General features: G+C 38.0%; 1 protein-coding gene across 1 annotated transcript; it reads left to right on the top strand.

Moving 5' to 3' along the window:
• The first annotated feature begins 449 nt into the window (after positions 1 to 449).
• DDX1 (DEAD-box helicase 1) lies at positions 450 to 22,753 on the top strand. Its single transcript, XM_072407517.1, has 26 exons — positions 450 to 529; positions 2,675 to 2,726; positions 4,154 to 4,217; positions 4,416 to 4,445; positions 4,724 to 4,820; positions 7,292 to 7,339; positions 7,853 to 7,936; positions 9,549 to 9,632; positions 9,833 to 9,909; positions 11,283 to 11,355; positions 11,438 to 11,514; positions 12,863 to 12,977; positions 14,467 to 14,605; positions 14,691 to 14,751; positions 15,521 to 15,619; positions 15,747 to 15,836; positions 16,384 to 16,572; positions 16,930 to 16,981; positions 17,219 to 17,365; positions 18,018 to 18,109; positions 18,356 to 18,428; positions 18,502 to 18,574; positions 19,637 to 19,679; positions 20,610 to 20,705; positions 21,286 to 21,406; positions 22,332 to 22,753. The coding sequence occupies exons 1-26, from the start codon at positions 514 to 516 to the stop codon at positions 22,460 to 22,462; spliced, it is 2,223 nt and encodes a 740-aa protein (XP_072263618.1). The 5' UTR covers positions 450 to 513; the 3' UTR covers positions 22,463 to 22,753.
• Positions 22,754 to 22,966: the final 213 nt, after the last annotated feature.

Below are 22,966 nucleotides of genomic sequence, written 5' to 3'. Positions count from 1 at the left end.
CAGTATTTATATAGCGCTGACATATAACGCAGCACAGTACAAAGTCCATTGTCATGTCAATAGCATTTTTATGATATTCTGCAGATGTTGGCAAAGTTTATTAGAAACTTTTTTCCACAACAGGTACACTTTATTACACTTGGTTCAAAAATTAACTAAGAATTCAGAGATCTGGTATTTTTTTCCACATTTAATTATCATTTTCATTGTACAATGCTATAGATGGGAGCCAAAGACATTCATTCTGAACACAGGTAAACATAGAAAATGTCAAAGGACGTCATATAGACGAAAAACTAGAACTGTAAACTTGTTATTATTCAATGTCCCCTAAATTCTAATGAGTCTGCCATTTTTCTGGAGAGCAAAGTCCTAGCGTCATTATGGATTTGTCTCAGGCAAAATGGCCGATAAGTAGAGACACTACTATATTCTCTCTCTACCGACCGGCATTAGACTTCCGGTTGTGTCGTCTTTTCCTCTGTGCTCTGTGTGTGCTGGCAGCCGGTAGACATGGCGGCGTTTTCGGGTGAGGATTCCATGTGTATAACGCTACAGACATACAGGGGTGTCATGTGCTCTGGTCACGTGTGTTGGCTGTACAACTTCTAGTGAACTACAGCTGACAGCTGTAGGGACACGTGGTGCAATATATAGCATCAACCTGTCATCTGTCAGAGATTATTAATGGGGCTTCTTTTGGACTGTGAGACCCAGCTCATTGTATACTTGTCCTGTGCACATGTTGTGTGTTTAGTTTGATGACAATCCTATTTATATAATATAGAAAGTGCCAACATGTCTACTTGTGGTTTGTATGTCACAAATGTGTGCATCTTATTGTATTGTATAGCATGGCGATATTTATTATGTTGTATATAGTGCCTTCTCCCTCCATGTCATCAGCTGACCATACGATCTGATTGGACACTGCCCTTCCCCCTCTATGTCACCAGCTGACCATACAATCTGATTGGACAATCTCCATTAGGTGGTCTGACCACTTCTTGGTGTTCCCCAAGGGTCAGTCCTTGGACCGGTTCTCTTTTCTCTGTACACCTCCTCTCTCGGTAGTCTCATATCCTCCTTTGGCTTACAGTACCATCTGTATGCTGATGACACCCAAATTTATCTGTTTACCCCTGACTTGTCTCCCTCAGTCCTGGATAAGGTCTCATGCTGCCTGTCAGCCATCTCATCATGGATGTCTGACCGATTCCTGAAACACAACCTGGATAAAACAGAACTCCTCATCATCCCCCCCTCAAATTCCAAATCTCCCCCTGACATATATCTAACTGTTAACAACACTGTTATTCGTCCCTCCCCTCAGGCACGTTGTCTTGGTGTCACCTTTGACTCGGCCCTCTCATTTACCCCCCATATTCAGAACATTTCCAGGTCCTGTCACTTTCACCTACGCAACATCTCCAAAATCCGCCCCTACCTGTCCCCTGAGACCACCAAACTCCTTGTACATGCTCTTATCATCTCCCGTCTGGACTACTGTAACATCCTTCTCGCTGGTATTCCACTAACCCGACTCTCTCCTCTACAATCTATTATGAATGCTGCAGCCAGACTCATCCATCCTTCCCTCCGCTCCTCTTCCGCTACATCTCTTTGTAGTTCTCTCCATTGGCTTCCTTTTCACCTTAGAATCAAATTCAAGCTCCTGTGCTTTGCCTTCAAATCCCTCCACAGTTATTGTCCCACTTACATTTCTGACCTGACAGTCACCTACTAATGACTTCCTCACTCATAACCTTTATCACATGCAGGGCTCCAAGACTGTTCTAGAGCTGCCCCAGCTCTCTGGAATGGTCTTCCTCGTCCTATTCAGCTTGCTCCTATATTCTGTTTTTTTTTTTTTTTTTTTTTTTTTTTTAAAGAGCCCTCAAAACCCATTTCTTCAAATTTGCCTACCCATCTTCTTTTGTCTCCTAAACCCTCACTACTTCCCACCACTACATATCCCCCTCCTATTGTGTGTAAATTCCCCCACCTATTAGATTGTACCCTGTCTTCAGGACAGGGTTCTCTCCTCCTCCTGCGTCCCTGTATTTGTCTGTCATTTGCAACCCCTATTTAATGTACAGCACTGCGTAATATGTTGGCGCTGTATAACTACTGTTTAATAATAATGCAGAGGGGAGAAGGCACAGCACTCCTCTGTGCTCTCCTCTATTGACCCGTATTGTGGTCGTTCACAGATCCATGAACGATGTTAGGCAGCTGCTGTACACGTCAGATTCTCACCTGAAACGAGCACGGTCGTTCGTATCAAGTGAATCATTCAACGTATGTACGTAGCTTTAGTCTACAACCAACCATGTTCCAATGAAACTGTACAATCTTCCATAGACTGACAACCATGTAATATGATGACCCGACTAAATTATCCAATCAGGCCATCATTTTTTACCACAAAGTAAATCTAATGGAGATTGTACAGTCTGATTGTACAAAATGGCCCAATATAGCGTATTGGTGGCAACTCAGCACACCAACAAGTCATGTGTGTTACTGCATGTTGGATTAAATCAATAAGGAACTGAAGAAAATGAGGTCAGAATAATATTCATGCTGTGTTTGAGCTAGGGATCAGCAGGGATCTCATCTAACTCTGATACATATCAATTACTTATCTTAACAAGCTGTTTTATTTTTACAGAAATGGGTGTGATGCAGGAGATTGCTCAGGCCGTGGAGGAGATGGACTGGCTGTAAGTGTCAAACCCCCAACTATAGAAGGTGTTGGAAGTAGTGAAAGGATGATATGATGTGCTCACCCTGACACTTGTCCGGATAGTCCTAGCTACCTTTGATATTTGACAGATTCTTTCATAAGGAATTATTTTCTACTTTTCTATATTTGTTTTTCCCTTTTATCAAGGAATGTCTTTATCTGGGATTCTAAAGAGTACCTGTCTCTATAGAAATTTTAAACATTTCAGAGTATTATTATTGCACAGTATTTACATAGCGCCAACATATTACGCTGGGCTGTACAAAGTCCATAGTCATGTCACTAGCTGTCCCTTAAAGGGGCCCACAATTTAATGTCCCTACCATAGTAGTATGTCATTAACACAGTCTGAGGGCAATTTTTTGGGGGAAGCCATCTAACCTAACTGCATGTTTTTGAAAAGGGGGAGGAAACGGGAGTACCCAGAGGAAACCCACACAAATATGGGGAGAACCTGCAAATGCAGATAGTATCCTGGCCGAGATAGAAACCTCGGACCCACTGCTGCAAAGGCTAGAATGCTAATTTCTAAGCCATTACTTTTGTCTGGGGTTACTAGTTTTCCAAGTAAGGAATTTGCATCCTAATAGTCAGCATTGGCAGAGTCCATATGTCTTTTGTTATATTATTTTATATATAGTGGAGCAGTGGATAGCACTATGGACATTTTGGTCCCAGGTTCAAATTTTAGCCAAGATATTCTGTGTTTGTGTAGATTTCCTCCCATCTCCAATATATAGTAGTAGGTTATCTGGCTTCCCTCCCAAATTGACTCTATAACATGCTTGTAAGAACTGCAGAAGATGTCACTGCTAAATAAATGAATACAGACATTAAAGAAATCTGTCCTGTATGCTGCAAAAGTGTTATTTTGATTAGATAAAATCCAAAGGCAGATTTTACACATTCAAAATAACACTTTACTGCTGCCTCTGACTTAAGCACATTCATGACAAGATTTAATGTACAGTGCTGCGTAAAATGTTGGTGCTATATAAATCCTGTTTATTATTAATATTATTAATAATAATAAAAAAAAAAAAAGTTTACTTTACTTTTAAGTTCATCCCTCCAGCAAGGTACACCTTTCTATCCACACTACCTGCTGCCACTGTGGCACAAATGGCAGTCATAATGCTTTGTAATATATACAGGCAATCTCTATTTATTAATCCGTATGTTAGCAATGCATTCATTGGCAGTTTTATCACTTCAGATTTTGATCAGTCAGATACTCAGAACTCTAGTTTATGAGATGTTTGCTGGTAAACTTTTCTTGGGTTGTTTGCATAATTAATAAAGTCCTCATTTGGTGATGTTTCTTTATTGGAAACGTTAAAGCCGAAATGGTAAATGGAGCTATATTACTACTCTTGTTAAAATACTTTTCTATTTATCGCACAGCCTTCCTACTGACATTCAGGCAGAGTCTATTCCACTGATTCTGGGTGGAGGTGATGTACTTATGGTAAGTTTAGAGTCATAAAAGATAAAACCTGGCTGTTATTTATCAAATATTGTAAATAATTGAGAAGCTGGATATTGATATGACTTTGTAATAAATGTGGTATTTTGGGGTTGCCATGGGTCGTTAAGGTTTGTTTTAATGTGAGATCTATAATATATTGTATTATATAAATTAATGGCTTACATTTGTTTGTTACAGGCTGCAGAAACTGGAAGTGGTAAGACTGGGGTAAGTATCCTTGGTGTCGGTATGCCCTCTGCTGCATGATATAAAAATGTGCAGGAAATTTCTGAATGCAGTGACAACAGGGTACTCTGAAAGTATATTATGACTACCCTGAGCAAGCAGAAATCTCCCTCAGAGCCCCAGATTGTAGGGAATAGCTGATAAATGATCCAAACCTACATAACTCCTCCTAAAGTGGGTTTAGTTTGGTTAGGATGCATGGTAAGCTACAATGCTATTTTGTTTTTGTAAGTGATTTTTATTTATCTGGCTTGTTTTAGGCTTTCAGCATCCCTGTGATTCAGATTGTATATGAAACCTTGAAAGATCAGCAGGAAGGCAAGAAAGGAAAGGCTTCTGTTAAGACCGGCGGTGCAGGTAATTCTACATGGAAAAAAAGTGTTAATCTAAAATACTGCAAGGTCAAGAGAACCGGTCACAACTGCGCTTTTACAGGAATCTGAATGTGCAGTTTGTCTTCAATTGTTATAAAAGGTTGTTTAGAACAGTGGTATCCAAACTCTCTGACATCAGGGCCCAGTAACATAGAATAACATTTTGCCTTGGCCTGGTATATGTATGTACAGCTTACACTACTCTGATTTTCTCCGCAGCTCGGCCTCCTGTCAGCACACTAGCTGAGAATAGCAGAGTAGTGTAAGAGAGCCGGTGTGCTATTGGGTGGCAGAGCTGCTGGGAATGGCGGAGAAGTGTAAGCCTTACATACATTGCTCTGCCATTCTTAGCAGCTCCTGTGTAAGTGGTCTCGCTGGTTGCGCTCCTGCCGGCGCTACAGCCTCCTGTCATTTGCGCCCAACTCACCAGCCACAGAACGGCACTGGTCCGCTATCCCCGGAGTTGGGGACCACTGGTGTAGATGAAAAAATGCCACAATTTAGATCAGCTTGAAACTTTTATGAGATCACTTACAATTCCTTAGCATGTTCACCCTTTGGACCTGTATATGATATTCCTCGTCGACCTGCTTCAGGCTACTTTTGCATTATCATTAACTTGTATAGGTAGTGAAGCAGTTCTTAGAGAAGCTCACTGACACATGTCACATTCTACATGAGCTTTCTTTTTTTTTTTTTTTTTTTTTTTTTTTGAGATTGTATTTTTATTGAGAATTTTTCAACAGAATAACAAACAAGATTACAAAACAGGTAACAGTGGATCTTGACCACGGAAAGAGGAGTGCAGTATACACTTAGTCAATAAACCGTATTTTTTCTGAATACAGAAAAATTAACAACCAAAGTTATGAAATACATACATACAGTAGAATGAGTGCAAATTTCCTGAAAACCAAAATAAAAGAAAGAAAAACAAAAAGGAGTGGGGAAAGGGTTGAAGGGAGGAGTGTGACTGCGGCCTAGGTCAATAGGACTCTGGGTATCAACTGGACAATCGAGCATAATATTGGTCCCAGCTCTCCCATGGATTACCTTACCGTCCCAAGGAGGGCCGTAAGGTACTCCATGAGAAGCACTTCCTGAATTCTCTTACATAGGTCCTTCATAGAGGGGGCAGAGTAGCCTTCCATTTAGTAGTGATCAGTGTCCGTGCAGCTACCAAAATATGCAATAGCAATTTGCGAGCAAACTTGGGTAGCATCCTGAATGGTCGGCCCAAGAGGTGGGTCAGAGGATCTAAAGTTATCTGCATCTGAACCACCTCCGAAAGCAATGAGTTAACTCGAGACCAATAGCCTTTAATAATAGGACAGGACCAGAAGATGTGCTCTAAAGTGCCTTGGGGGTCCCTGCAACGCCAACAGTTAGGGTCAGTACCTGGGAATAGCCGCTGAAGTACAACTGGGGTATGGTACCACCTGAGAATGATTTTTTTTTTATAAATTTTCCTTGTATAATGTACAAATAGAACTCCTATTAGCGGCTTCCCAGATCTCCGGCCAGTCATCCAAGTCCAGGGTCTGCCCTAGTACCTTCTCCCATTGTAGCATGTATTTGAACTTGCCCGAACCGAACTGTGCAGGAGGCGGTATACAGAGGAGACAACACCCCTAGAGTTCGGGCCTTCCACGCACAATCTCTCAAAAGAGGTCATGTGCTATAACGTAGCAGAGGGCTGCAGTGCTAGGATAAAATGTCTAATTAGTATGCGTAGAATGAAGTACGAGGGAGCTCAACCTTATCACAGACCTCCTCAAAGGTAAGCAAGCGTTTCTCCACAGGGTGTAAAAGATGTACATGAGATTTCTTATAATAGATTTATGCTTGTCGTTTTGTGAGAGCCCATGCGTGAACGTACCCGCAAATGAACATGATTGAAAATGTAGAAAATATACGTCTTTCACAAATAAGCTTCCAAAGTTCTAACAAAAATCAAGCTTTTATAAACCTAGTCATGATTTAATAATGCAGTTTAGGTTTATTTAATAATATTTTAATTCTGGTTACATTTGTAAATATTATAATATAATTGGCTAGTAATTCAATTTACGGTTTAAATAATAAATGCAAATAAATCCAAAAAAATCTTCAGACAATAAACTTTATTAATATTCACTTCCAATATTCAATCATGTGAACAGCAAATTCCGATTTACTTATTGCTTCTGTTCATGATTAAATAATGGAGGTAAATTTCTTACACTTTTTTATTCTCTTTATTCTTTAGTAAATCAGAACAACTTTCTCAACAAGTTAGTTGCCAGTATTTATATTTACTTGTCTCTTATTGCAGGTAAAGAAGTTGGAAGTAGTTGTTGGATTTTATCAGTTCTGCATTTTATTACAGCACCTTGTTCCTTTTTAGGTTTTAGTATTGGAAATGATTTGCTTTAATGTAATAATGATTAAAGCTATATTTTCATCTATTTATAGTTCTGAATAAGTGGCAGATGAACCCATATGACAGAGGCTCTGCCTTTGGTAAGTATTTTGTGATTTGCTTAAACTCTAGAAACTCCACGGTTAAATACCGTAGCTTTTTTATCACCTATATAATACATTCTCCACATTGGCCCTAACAGATCAAAGGGAAAGGATTATAGTTTAGTTTATCTTTGCTGAATATTTAAAGTAGAAATCTAGTAGCTTTCTGAACAAAATGTTTACATGAACCCTTAGGTATATCTTTTACCTGTAGTCATCTAATTGGCCCGGTGGCTCATGGTATCTCTGTTGCAAAAGGCAGACATGCTTCAAGTTTCTTTTTTTTTTTTTTTTTTTTGTGTATATAACATTTTCCAGAACAAATGGTGATGTCACCGCCTGCAAGTATCAGAGGCTGAGCCTATTTATTTTTTCAAGCAATTTGTATTGGAGAGGAGCAGAGGGGTTCCAAATAGCAACCCTTTCATTTTACCATGGTAGACTAACAGCTATAGATATTTTCCGCATTTAAGGGGTTACTTATAAATTTCTTTTTTTTTTCTTATACAGCCATTGGTTCTGACGGACTTTGTTGTCAGAGCAGAGAGATAAAGGAGTGGCATGGATGCAGGTCAACACGTGGAGTCAGCAAAGGTAAACCGTGCAAAGGGTATTTTAATTTTACAAATTATGTTCTGACATTGAAGATTTCAAACTCAAGTAATATATTACAGCCTACCAGTCATTTGATTTGATGACAGTATTTCGTCTTCTTTTTTCATCCCATCAGTTCCACACTTCCTGTCTAATGGTGACAACTGTACAGTGTCTATTGACCAGCTGAGCAGCAGCAGTGTCACCCTAGGACAGGACGTTTGTTGGGCAAGCAGAGCACTTTTCCCTTTCCTTTTCTCTATAACCCTGGGGGTGGTTCTGTAGTTCATAGGTAACCTCTGCAGGGCTGATAGGATTGCAGCACAGGCATTGTGTCGTTGGCTTACTACAGCAAGTCATACTCATTTTATTTCTTTTTGGAATCAAAAGATCCTATAAAACAAAACACTTTATATGATATATTTCAGCATTCCCCTCTGCCCCTTTTAGCCGGATAAAAACCTGGCTGTTTTTGGGTGGTCACTAAAAAGTTGGGTCACTATACAGGCACCACCACCCCCTTACAGCTTTTTCCCACCCAACTTAAAAAAAAATTTCTGTGGAGAACCAATGTATTTGCTCGACCAAAAGGTAACAAATAAGAAAAGCTCGCAGTTGGGACTTACAAACACTGTAATTTTTTTCTACTATTTGTGTTCCCTGTGAACAATAATGAAATGAAGGCATTGCCCTTATGAACAAATTAAAATGTATCTACCACCATTCTATTGCTGTTAGTAGTAAGCATCAGTTTAGCCATTTTGGTCAAGTACATTTTCACTTCTGTAATAAAGGCTGTTCAAGGTGTTCATTAATTAATATTTTACTATGTGTTTTTTTTTATTTAATCATATGTTCTATTGATATTTAGAATGAATAAAATGGATCCCTTCAAGGGTGCTAAATTAAATACGCCTAAGGAGTAACTTTAGTTTTAAACACAGTCCTATCTCCAACACACCTTATCAAATCAGTAAATGAAATTCAGTCTTGCAGTACAGACTAAATGTACTCTATTAGGTGAGCTATGCATACATCATGCAGCCTTACTGTTTCTCTGAAATGGCCCACACGCTGAAGGCCTGGACATAGGCGGTCATAGCCATTTACAGCTATGTGCATTCACTTAAGTAGCCTCTAGTTCTCTATAACTTGGTTTGTCAAAGTTTTACTATGAATATACCACTACCAATATAAGAGAATATTGTGCATCACTGCATAAGCAGATCGATAGAATGGTCTTCCTCGTCCTGTTCGGCTTGCTCCTACTCATTTAAAAAGAGCACTCAACACCCATTTTTTCAAACTTGCCTACCCATCTTCTTCTGTCTTTTGAAACCATCACTACTTCCCACCATTACATATCGCCCCTCCTATTCTGTGTAAATTCCCCCACCTACTAGATTGTAAGTTCTTCGCAGGCTCCTCTCCACCTGTATCACTGTCTGTATTAGTCTGTCCCTATTTAATGTACAGCACTGCGTAATATGTTGGCGCTATAGAAATCCTGTTTAATAATGATAATGGAGGACATCCATCCTAAATATATAATTGTTTATGGCTTTTTAAATGTTCTTCATAGGTTAATACTTGTGAACTTAATGTGTTACAGGAAAGTATTACTATGAGGTTTCCTGCCATGACCAGGGTTTGTGTCGAGTTGGTTGGTCTACACTTCAGGCATCGTTAGATCTTGGTAAGCGTTCTGTGTACCATACATACTAAATATTATGAATACATTGTTAGGACTAAACTAACCTTTGGGTGACAGTGGTTGTGTACAGATCCTTTTTAACAAATGTATAAATATATATATATATATATATATATATATATATATATATATGTACACATATTTAATTTCATCCAAAGAAATTTTTTTTTTTTTTTTTTTAGGAACAGACAAATTTGGCTTTGGGTTTGGAGGAACTGGAAAGAAGTCTCACTGCAAGCAGTTTGATAATTATGGGGAGGTAATTCCATTCTCTATATGTGAAGTGGGGACATTTTTAATTCATTGCAGAGCAGTGGGGAATCTTGTTTATATAATATCTATTTTGAAATTTAAATAATGGTTTGGGTGTACCTTTTTTTACTATTGATTTAAGATTTATTTTTTTTAGTTTGTTATGTATTGGTGTTTATATGAGACGCTTATGTTAGTCTCTGCATCAGAGTAGCTTGCTGGGCAACTTGCCTACCATCGACATATATAAAACACAGACTCTTCAGCTCTGTGCATCCATGAATGTTCTAATTATTCACTTATTTTAAAGAAAACAAACTGCATATTTTACCAATAAGGTCTTTTTTTGTAGCAAACATGTGGCCTTAAAGGCAACAGATAGTGTTTTCTATTCCATATACATGTACATTTAGGGCACTAGAGCTACAGAATTTCTTGAAAGCATCTGACCCAATTTCGCTGGTTATCATATTTTTGGATAGACCCAGGGAATAACTGCTTATCTAGTTTATTGCGTTTTGCTGGTAGCACATCTATCAGTGTAAATGAGTGCACTGAACACATATGTAGTTAGGGGATATTCCCAATCACTCCTCTCATAAAAGTCCAGTTAAGCTGCCCCCCTAGTATAAGCATATAAACCAAAAAAAGAAAAAAGCTAGGGTTTCTTTATGGCAATTCAAAGTTATATTGTAAGCAACATAGATAAATAATACCAATTTATATATGCATCCAATACATTACTGTGGTTTATCCCATTAAATGCTCCATGGGATATAGAACCAATAAACTAAACATAAAGTAATCCCTAATCGGATGACACTAATAACGTCTCGTAACCCGTCGCCTTTCACCTATAGGCTTCCTCAAGGGACTTATGGAGAAGGTTTAAAAGATTGGTTGTCTGAGGGATTTTCCTTGGTAGAAGGTAGGGAATTCTCTTAGTTATAAAGGGTCCAAAGTGCCTGGTCAAAACTGTATAAAGGAATCCCAGATGGGCGTGTTGTGTCATGCAGAAAGCAGTGAAAAAATTGTGCTCTGAACACTTTCAAATTGAACATATTCAAAATGAACAAATTGTAAACAAATGTCCCTTGAGTAAGACTCCAACACATCTTTCTGGTGGGTTTAAAGTCCACCACAGATTCAGTAGACTCTGTAGCTGAGTCCTGCTCACTTTGAGGAAATCAGAACTTAACACCGTTGGATCATATTTGCTGAGCTCAATCTGTGCCCTATCTATTACACCAACACATGTGGGTGGCACGTACAATTTTATAACCATGCTCACATTTTACCCAATGTTTCTACTATACCAAGTGTGGCAAATTGTGATTTTTTATTTATTTATTTATTATTCATTTTGCTTCTAATTTCTAGGAATTTACAATGCATGATACCATTGGTTGCTACCTGGATGTGGATGGCGGCTGTTTAAAGTTCTCAAAGAACGGTATGTTGCTGCATCTGTTTTAAAATGTAATGCTCTCAGGAACTTTTTTTGCTTAATATTTTTTATACATTTCTTTTCTTAGGTAAAGACCTTGGGCATGCATTTGATATTCCCTCACACTTGAAGAACCAGGCATTTTTTGCATCGTGTGTTCTAAAGGTATTTCTATTTTTTTTTTCTCCAGTAGCTCAATCGATGCATAAAAATCATATGATTTATAGGAACCTGTGACAAGATGAATACTTTAGATGTCTTTTGTCCATGCAGTTCTATTGTTTGTTATACACAGGACCACTTAGATTCTAGGTAAAAAGCTTTGGATATACGAGAAGACAAAATATACACCTTTTTCTAGGACCATTGTTCCCATCCAATGACCTGGGGAACACACGCAACCTTATTAGACTTTCTGTGTGGCCATCTAAACTCCTGTAGCCTTTAAGCTACGTACACACGTCAGATTTTTATCACCCGATAATCGGCATCGGCCGTGTGTACAGTCGGTGTCGTCCATCGTCCGGACGACCGACCTGCCGGATCCACGGACGATGGACGACAGCCGATCCTAATGAAAGGGAAGGGGAGAACGAGCAGCAGGGTGCCGCTCCGTCGCTCTCCCCCTCCCCTCTCCATAGAGCATGAACGGTGCTGTATGTACAGCACAGTTCATGCATCGTGCACTCCCTTTCACTCACTCGTGAAAGGATCTTTCACGATCCTTTCCAACGACAAAAATTGCAAGTGTGTACGCAGCTTTAGTCTTCCTAGTGTTTACCTACTACTACCCGGTAAAAGTAGTGATTTCATGCACTCTTTAATGTTTTAGCAGTCAGCTTTGTCTGTAGTCTCTGACCATCTCTAATACCAATCCCATTGTCTTGAACAATCTCATTGTTTGGGAGACATGTACAGTACTTCCTATGTAACAAGGTCACCCTAATAAAGGGAACCTGTATGCCTCCAAATAGAGGTCATGTATGACAAATAACCTTTAAATACATATTCAAAAATTACATCTTTTTCCTGTTTTGCATAGAGTGGGGCAGCAGTAGAATTCTCTTGGGGATTTTTGCTATCCAGGTTTCTATATCTTATATAATTTATAATAATTTATAATAATTTACCCTTATGTACTGGCAATGGTTGCACTTCCCAGAAAATGGGGAAAGATCTGCAACACAGAGACAGCCAGAAAAATTCTCCCAAAGAAAAACATTTTTCTTACTGTTTGTGGTCTTGTTGGAGAGTTCCTTTCACTTCATATCCAGTAAAACATTATCAGCTGGGCAGAGGAAGTAGGGTTAAACTTTTTTTCTAATGGAGCCTGATAGCAGTAAAATCCTGACAAAGCTTTTAACCTCACTCCACTCTATTCATACAAGAAAATAACTTTAGTATGGCATGCACTGTAAATGTGACAGATACTATTTATTGTAAGAAGATATCCATAATTACATTGTATATCTTACATTGGGTTTAATGACGATTGGCAATTTGTTTCTTTCAGAATGCTGAACTGAAGTTTAATTTTGGAGAAGAGGACTTCAAATTCCCACCTAAGGATGGGTTTGTTGCTTTGTGCAAAGCTTCAGATGGACACGTAGTCAAATCTCAACATGCAGGTATGTTTAAACTTTTTTCTTTTCATATTCTAGATTAATATCTCTAGGTCAATAAGAAATCATTCTCCCTCTTCCCCATTTCCACACATTTATGCAGAGGAGCCCAAAAATTGTATAAATACTTCAGCAGTTGCCAGGTGTTCTTTGCTAAATAATTATAAGTTGTCTGGATGCTGATGATGACCATTCTGAGCACCTAATGCCACTACGAAAGTCAAACATTAAATACAGCTACCCTTTGAAGTCTATGTAAATCTAGTAACAAACCCTTTATGCAAATATTTTTCATGGTAAAGTTTTGGGACCCATGGTAACATGGTAAAGTTTTTCAAATGTAAATGGTTGCAGACTGTTTTACATAATGATTTTTATTTATGTATGCAGCCAGTTAGGGGCTGTTAAAACTCTTCCCAATAGTGCTGATGTAGCAATGCCTGCTGGGCCCTTGGGTGTCCCAGTTGCAACCTTTATTGAAGAATAATATTAATAAATACGGAACAAGGTTTATTTCCTAAAAAGACTACAGCAATGAATTTTTAATTAGTGAATAAGGTGAAGCCCAGTAAAAAATACATTTCCAAATATTCCATGTGCAAAAAAAAAACAGGTCAGCACGACTTCACTATTTACTAAACCAAGTGCAAATTGACTTTGCAACATCTTCTCTATTGGTAAAGTAAACTCCCAGTGTTATTTATTTGATGTGTTTATCAATGAAAACTGACTTTTATGCTCCCCAGCTTGTTGTTACTTGAGGCATTTGTTTCTGTAGATTAGTGTTGCTCCACCTTTTTAACACGGAGGAACCACATAAAATAACATTCAGGTCATCAGTGAACCTCTTCTATAATTACTAAATCCACAGCTCACAGTACATTTGTGTGATGGTCAGTGGGAAAAATGTCACCCTTACAGATAGCCAAATATATAATTGGTGTCAGTGGTAACTAACCTAAAACACACAAACTGCTCATTGCCCAAGGATTCCGTAGTTACAACTGGAGGAAGAAAAAGGTTCCATGAAACCCTGGTTAAGAAACTCCGCTGTAGGTGGTATTAAAAATAAAAGATTTCTTGCAGCACACTTTTAGTTTGTGTTAAATTTTTTTGCAGCTATTCCTCTTTAATGATCTTAGTTTTTTAATGCTACAAAATAATTTGCAGTAGATCCAATAGTTTGTTGTCTTTTGGCACTTGTTTTCGTTTAAATCTTAGCTAATATGCCAATTTGCTTGTCTACCAACTATGTTTGATCAATATTTCTACAAGATGTTGAAATTTGAAAGTTAATTGGGCAAGGGATTTTTTTTGTAATTACGTGAATTGTACATCTCACCGATTTAAATCCTGACCGATAATACCATCAGAAATAAATCTCACATTGTATGCCTAGCATTAGGGTTTAGTTTCTCCTTGTTCACCTAAATTTGCAATATATTGGGCCTGAACGTACTCCACAACTTCCATTGACTCCTATGTTTTCATTCAGGAAGTGCCCAAGTGAGTCAGACAAAGAATATGCCTAATGCACCAAAAGCCCTGATTATTGAACCATCCCGGGAGCTGGCAGAGCAGACTCTGAATAATGTCAAACAGTTCAAGAAATATGTGGACAATCCAAAGCTAAGGTGATTAGGTTTTGTTATGGGTTCCGTGAATATAAGTAATGGTATATGTTTCAGCCAAATTATATTAATGTGGTTTATTGTGTAGGGAACTCCTGATAATTGGTGGAGTAGCAGCCAAGGAGCAACTGGCAATACTGGAGAGTGGGGTAAGTGTTTTTCTTCTATTTAAGTAGTATTTGAGTTAAAGCTAAACTTTGGAAATAAGAGATATTATTGATGGAATTGATAAGGATAATACATTGTATTTTTTTTTTTATTTCAAGCAACATAAGTACCCAAATCTGACCTGATATCAACCTCTTGAAATCCAACTTTTTTTGTTATAACTGTTACATGTATGTTGCAGTCCTGAAGTTCACAAACTGGATGCAGGATTCCCTGGGGTAGCATAGAACCAGTTCCTGTGGCTGCTGCTTCCTCTGTCTCCTGTTCCCCACCTATCCTTCCAACTAGTTGATCACAGAGGATTCATGGATGTGAGTCTGGTGTTGAGGAACACAGGAGAGAGAGGAAGAGAAAGTAGCATCTGCACGAAGCAAGGAATCAAAGCAATGGTAACAGATAGGTAGTGAGCTGTCTGTTAAGTAAGATCTGTCACTTTTATTATAGAATATTCTTATTTTGTTTTTTAAACAATATAAATGGTTATGTATATTTAAAGTTTTCAAGGCACTGTTGCTTAAGTCATACCATTATTAGGAATTTGTTTTTGCGAGGAGTGGCAAAATATCTAAGGCACCAAGGGTTTACTTGGATTTAGAGTTGGCTATTGGGATTTAGAGGCCATCTACAATATTAGATGAATAAGTACTTAAAGGATACTTTTTATAAGGGTATTTGTAGGAATAGGTACCTTATCTGTAAAGTACTTACTACTTTGACACCTAATACAAATTTTGCTTCTGTTATTTATAGGTGGACATTGTAGTCGGCACTCCAGGCAGAATCGATGATCTAGTTTCAACAGGGAAACTGAATCTTTCACAAGTGCGCTTCCTGGTGCTTGATGAAGCTGTAAGTTCTATATTTTTTTTTTACCCATTGTATTTATGCCAACTTGATGGTGGTCTGATTATATATAATTTGTTGTTTGGTGGTGTACAGTTTACTTCTTACTGATCACTCCTATGCTTTATTATAGGATGGCCTCCTCTCCCAGGGTTATTCAGACTTCATCAATAGAATTCATCAACAAATCCCTCAAATCACTTCTGATGGGAAAAGGCTGCAGGTAAGACCAGAGGAACAGACATCTGCTAGATAAGTAAACCTGCTATGTTATTCCTCAGTATCAGACAATTGCAGTCCCTGAAATTGTCTGACAGATAACATAATTTGATTTATTGCTGCTGCATAGACTAGATTTCCTTTGCACCCCTTTAGATATGAACATTTTCTTTTCATAATCCAACCACAAGAAGGTTATAAACTGCTTCATAGCTGCTCATCTTTCTTCATTGTGGCACAACTTTAACTTCAAAAACACAGTGTGGGCTGGTATGTCCCTAGCCTTAGAAATCCACAGAAATGGGTTTCCAAGGTTGCTTTGAAGTGACTGTATTCATGGAGCCGCATGACAGCACTGCCTTATATGCCAATAACCAATTTTTGAGTTACCAAAGTATCTTAATGCAAGCCTGTCCAGTTTGTTTAATTTTTTAAGCAAAATAAAATAGTTTGTGATTTACAAACAGTACAGATGGAATTGGGAGAATTGATCAATCACAATGTTTTTCCAACATAGGCTGAGATAATGTATAGATTTTTATTCTGCTTAGGTGATTGTTTGTTCAGCCACCCTGCATTCATTCGATGTGAAGAAGCTGTCTGAGAAAATCATGCACTTTCCCACCTGGGTGGATCTGAAAGGAGAAGATTCTGTCCCTGAAACTGTTCACCATGTTGTAGTCCCAGTCAACCCTAAGAAAGATAAACTGTGGGAGCGACTGGGCAACAAACATATCCGTGTAAGTCTACTCTTTTGTTTGGGGAATCTGTATATAAATGAGTCAGATCAGTATTCACTTGAAATACAGAAAACAAGAAAAAAAATTGTTTTTTTATGAATTCTTCATAAAGAGAACCTGTGAACATAGAAACATGGGATTTTATCTGTGCAGGCTTCATGTTCTCTCTATCTGTCTCTTTTGTATGGTATTCAAACAAAGTAAAATGTATTAAAGTAGGAAATTGTGTCATAATTTATTAACCAAGGCTTAAATTTGTAAGTTAAGCAATGCAATGCCAGATGGGTATAAGTGGATGTTATGTAAGTTCACTGTTATTCTTTCTCATTTTATGCTATTTTATTTATTGTCTTTTAGACTGATGGTGTCCATGAGAGAGATAACACCAGACCTGGAGGAACCTCTGCAGGTAAATAACTTAATAAATACCTGTAATCATTAAGCTGTAATTTGTTGGCCATGGCAAAAAATTTTCAGTCATCGGCTGTTTTTCTGGCTGTGCTGACTATCATTAATGAAAGTTTAGGGCAAATAATATAGCTTGGTGAATTGAGCTATATGCTTCCATTTGTATAATAAAGATGCATATGGGAGCACAGTCACTATGTAATATATAAATTATTGTGATTTCTGTTCTCCCTTTCAGAAACCATGTCAGAAGCTATTAAGATCCTGAAGGGAGAGTACACAGTCCGTGCCATCAAAGAACACAACATGGACCAAGCCATCATTTTTTGCAGGACCAAGTTGGACTGTGACAACATGGAGCAATATTTTATACAATATGGAGGAGGTAATAATCTGCACTAATTGCAGCATTTATTTTTCTATTGACAAGATTATGTATATTGGGCTCATATCAACATAGTGGAAAACATCATTTTCATCCACAATTTTTTTTAACTGTGGTAAATATTTAAACTATTATTGTGAGGCATTAGCAGGCACCTAACAGGTGCGGGTAACTACATAACTTGCTCCTAGAGCTAAAATAGGGTAAAACTTCAAATAGAAAGTAAAAGTTTGGCCTTTGCCTTCCTGTTCTACATTCCTTATGATTGAGTTAGGCTGTTTATCACTAAAGGGATGTTGTTTGTTCTTTGGGATGTGGGAGGGTCCAAACACTGATTCCTGGTTGAATTCAGAATTTGAATTAAAAAGCCTGAAGTTCATGGGGTGCACCTACAAGATAATCAGTAAGCTTAGTAAAACTGTAAAACTGAAATTGTTGGTTTTTCACATGGGAAGAGTCTTGTTCTACCTTTCATGTGGGCTGTAGGTTTTCTTTTAAATTGAATGCTAGACAAACCACATTTTTTCTGATCTTGAACTGAATGTGGAAGTTGTTAAAACTTTGGACAAGTTGTCACACACATTTCATTTTATCTTTTGAAATTAAACAAAGCCATTCAATAACCTTTTTATTTATGGAAATCTTTTGTTAGGGCCTGACAGAAAGGGACACCAGTTCTCATGTGTGTGTTTACACAGTGATAGAAAACCACAGGAGAGAAAGCAAAACCTGGAGAGATTTAAGGTATGTTCCTGGAAAGCACTATTACAGTATGTGTTTCTAGTATTTAAATACTGGTGGTGGTGTTTCTAGAAAAGCACATTATTTGGTTTGACCTGCAGGTGTCAGTGTTGCTCTTTAGTTTTCCTGTGTATTTAGTTCTTTTGTATGTTTGCGGTATGTCTCTTTTTTTTTTTTTTTTTTTTTTTTTTTTTTTTTGCCGTTTTTGGAATATTCTTATATTCTCTTTATATTTTTTATTGTCCTAAGAAAAGTGAAGTTCGATTCCTGATCTGCACAGATGTGGCCGCCAGAGGTATTGATATCCACGGAGTCCCCTATGGTAGGTTGGTTTCTTCATATTGGATCTTTTTTTTGTTTTGGAATAAATGGTCATAATGATATTTTTTCCCCAGTTATCAATGTGACTCTTCCGGATGAGAAGCAGAACTATGTCCATCGTATTGGGAGAGTTGGCAGAGCTGAGAGGTATTGTACAGTTGCAAAGTTATAAGCTATTCTTGTTTTTGCTAGTAGGTGAAAACTTTCATCTGTTAGGACAAGGTTGTCAAACCAGACCCGCGGACCAAATCTGGCCCGCACTGTAATTATATTTGGCCTGTGAGAAAATACCAAATGTCCACTAGAGCTGGCCTGTCGGTAGTGCATGCACCACGAATACTACAGATCCCAGCATTCTCTGCTGGCGCATCAATCAGGACCCACAAGTACCCCCTCCTCTGTTGACATTCATTAGTGACCTTCATCAATTGTAGATATTTATTAAAATAATATCAAGGTTGGCCCACAACTTTGTCCAAATTTTTCATTTTGGCTGTGTATTTGAGTTTGACACCCCTGTGTTAGGATGTTGTGGAAAAGCAGAATTTATGTGTCATTATGAATGATGCCCAACACTATGGTGGTGCAGTTTGTTAGCTAATGGGAGGGACTAGCTGGGTGGTGGTAATAGTTTCCTGAAAACATCAGAGCGTTCTGCCTCAGTGCTCCTCCTAAGAACTGTTATATAGGCAGTTGGTGGCTCTTGGGATGAGTTGAAATGGAAATATAAAAATGTTTTGCGGATGTCACACAACACTAGGTAACACCCCATTGGGATATTGAGCCTTCATAACTGAATGAACTGAAATGCATTGAATAAATGGAGTGAGCCAGGTATGATGGACATACTCTAGTGAAGTCAGAGCAAGCAGTTTTAGTACCGAGAGGACCCTGTGCTGCTTGAATTTCAAACTGAATTTGACATGTTTTTGCAGGGAGGAATAGCAGCCTGCCACAATTTACTGCCACTCAAACAAACTGCCATTCTGTTCTGTGTACATGTTCTACAGGCATCTATTTTTTCTTTTTAATATTCTATGTGATTTCTGCAAATTTGTAGGAGATTAGTGATATATTAATAGACTATTGCAAATCTTTTACCTAACACTACATTAAGAAATGAAGCAGAAACTAATACTTTTTATGTAACAACAGAGTTAGTGACATTCATTCTATACTTGCTTTCTAAACCGATGTTTACATTTTTAGAATGGGATTGGCTGTTTCTCTGGTGGCAACTGAAAAAGAGAAGGTGAGGTGCTTATTAGATGAATATTGATGTTCTGTAATCCTTGCATATTTCTACAATCTTGTGTTTCAATTAAAAAAAAAAAAACACTAGTTTCATAACATTATGAACATCTTAAAATTATTCTATAGATATTAAAGGGGTGGCAAAATGCCGATCTAGTTCTGGTATATGTAGGAGGAATACTTTATTATACATTTTCGAACCTTCTGTTACAAAATTAGCATTTGATATCCTATCTGTAATTGTTACTAGTGAATTCAATGTACTCGGTATATTTACTGATGTTTTTCATTGAAACCTTTTAGTAAAAGAAAGTAGAGGCTGTCATTGCTGTTCACACCTTCTAAAATGTATGCAGATCAAGAATTTACAGATGTTGCATTACTTGTCTTAAATGCAATACATAGTTACTCAAAAACTATTAAACAGCTAGGCAACAAGCAGAGGGTGATCTAATCATGTTCATTAGAGATAAGTTTTTGCAAATCCTGCAGCATTATTTGTCCCTTTTATTAGAATGCTGAATTCATGAAGTCACGCTTTATGATTCAGATAGAGCAGGGAAGGCACTGACCATTCTCTGTATAATAGATAAATATTGTTTTGTTACTTCCCCCTCCTCCTAGATTGTAAGCTCTTCGGAGCAGGGTCCTCTCCTCCTGTGTCACTGTCTGTATCTGTTTGTTATTTGCAACTCCTATTTAATGTACAGCGCTGCGTAATATATTGGCGCTATATAAATTCTGTTTAATAATAAATAAGCCGAACTTTTTCAGTTAACAAACATATCATAAAGAACTGTATGCTCTGCAATACACCCACCCCTTTCTTAAGGTTTACCACATCTTTGATTATCATGAAATTAATTTATGTGTTCAAACATGTTAATGTAAGTGTTGCCATTTAACCACCTTCTTGTTCTGGCCCCAGGTTTGGTATCATGTGTGCAGCAGTCGTGGGAAAGGTTGTTATAATACCAGACTAAAGGAAGATGGCGGCTGTACCATATGGTACAATGAGATGCAGGTATGTTCCCTTCTTTTAACCTGAATCGGGCACTAGTGTCTGTGATTCTGGCTACATCACTGGTCTGTTTTGGGCAGATTATGTTCACGGTGTAAAAAGTCAAGCAGGCCTCTGGTTTTACAGATTAGTTAGGTTATTGCAAGAAAAAATAAATAAATACATGGTAATGACACACAATGATAACCTCTTGTTAATAAAGAGCATGAATGAGTGTCATGGCTCAAATATGAGAGACTATTGACACAGAACTGAGGTTAGTGAAGGTAAAAGCAGATGTACACTCTAGTAATAGAAGCTGTTTTAGGATACAATCACAGCTCCTGGAATCAACTTCTTCAGGGAAATCTGATTTCTTAATTGATAAGATAGAATATTATCTGAAAGAAAAAATATGTCTTTTCTGTGTCTCTGTCTGTATCTGTCTGTCATTTGCAACCTCTCTTTAATGTAAAGTGCTGCCTAATATGTTCCATATAAAAACAGTTTATTATTAATAATAATAATAATAATAATAATAATAATAATTTAAACTCCTGCCTTTGGCTGACACTGATCTGTGTACCTGTAAATTTCTTTGTAGCTTCTGTCTGAAATTGAGGAGCACTTGACTTGCACTATATCACATGTAGAACCTGATATGAAGGTGCCTCTGGATGAATTTGATGGAAAAGTAGTCTATGGACAAAGAAGAGCCACTGGTGGTAAGCTGTAGTAAACTAAAAACAAAAAAATGACACTTACCTTGAATCCTGCAGATGCCTCAATGGCATTGGTCCTTCCTGCGATCTGGTCTTATGTTGTCCTGGGATTTCTCTTGGTCCTGGCGCAGAGGAAGCGCTGGGTGCTGCCATCTTCTGTCTTCTCTTCCGGTCTTCTTGCTCAGTCACCCCATCTTGCATCTTGCGCGGTTGCAAGATTGGATGACGTAGCTGCTGTGAAGGGGAAGAAAAAAAGATCTGATCTCAGTGTGCAAGCATGATATCGGTGTTTCTTTCCCCTTGGGGGGAAAAGATGCCCCTTCTGTGCATGCCAGAGATCAAGGCATGCGCAGCAGCAGCAGCAGCAGCAGCAGCAGCTAGAGCCTCCTGGGATACATGAGATAGCTATCCTGGGAGGCTCTGCGCTCCCGTTAAGTCTTCATTGCTGCGGCAATCCAGACTTAAAGGGCCAGTGCTGCACCCCTTTTTATTTTTTTTGCAACATTTTTACTGCATATAGAAGTGTTGTCCACCCTTCTATTTAAAGTAAAAATGTTGAGTTCAGGTACTATTTAACTTTTGTCAGATGTCTGATAGATGTGTGATAGAACATAGAGTACATATATGGGTTCTGTCATTGCTTATTTGTCAGCTTATTATACAACACTCCTCCTTATACTTGCTTTCTGGATGGTTGCTGTATAAATCGGTAGCCAGTAATGATTTTGGACTCTTGTCTAGCATACACTTATGGGTCACTGACTCACTAATAAAGCGTGAACAAGAATGATAGGCACAACACTTGCATGTTTCTATCTGTACAGTTTTCCTTGTATATCTGGTGACAGATTAAGTGCTGCAGTTATGTGTGTACAGACATTGTTGTACTGTAGTACTTTCACACTGAAGCTTCTTTCTGTGTTTGCAGGTGGACTCTATAAAGGACATGTGGAGATCTTGGCCCCGACTGTACAGGAGCTGGCATCTTTGGAGAAAGAGGCTCAGACCTCTTTCTTACACCTTGGCTATCTGCCCAACCAACTCTTCAGATCCTTCTAACCCTAGAGTCAGTGAATTTAACCCTCAGCTCCCGAAGAGACCTGCTGGGTAGAGCTGCAACATAAAACTGAAAACCAGTCACTACACCTGGAACTGCACTTATCCATCCAGGAATAATGCGAATATGGACAATTTGTGTTTTTTTTCTCTATGATGTGTATTTTTTGTTCTATACCAGATAATACTTGGTATTAAATAAGGAGATACATCTGAATTTAGTTTACTGGTTAAAGATGTTTGAAAATGCTTTTGTGCATGCTGTTGCTTTAGCAATAAATATGAAATCAGAAATATCGGTCTTCTAGCTTTATCATTGGATAATATAATAAATACCCTTCTATACTACAGGCTATGTCACCAAAAATCTAGGACTGGACAGAACTTTACTTTCCTAATGTAGTTGCTGAGGTACAGGATGAATATGAGTCTTTAAATGCCAACCCGTCTTTTATTTCCAAAATTTTAGTCATAGCAACAGTGCAGCACTTTTCTCTCACTGTTGTA

Source organism: Pyxicephalus adspersus, chromosome 4, assembly GCF_032062135.1.
Source record: "Pyxicephalus adspersus chromosome 4, UCB_Pads_2.0, whole genome shotgun sequence".
Lineage (NCBI taxonomy): Eukaryota > Metazoa > Chordata > Amphibia > Anura > Pyxicephalidae > Pyxicephalus > Pyxicephalus adspersus.
Note: the sequence above shows the minus strand (reverse complement) of the source record. Positions and strands in the feature narration are given on the sequence as shown.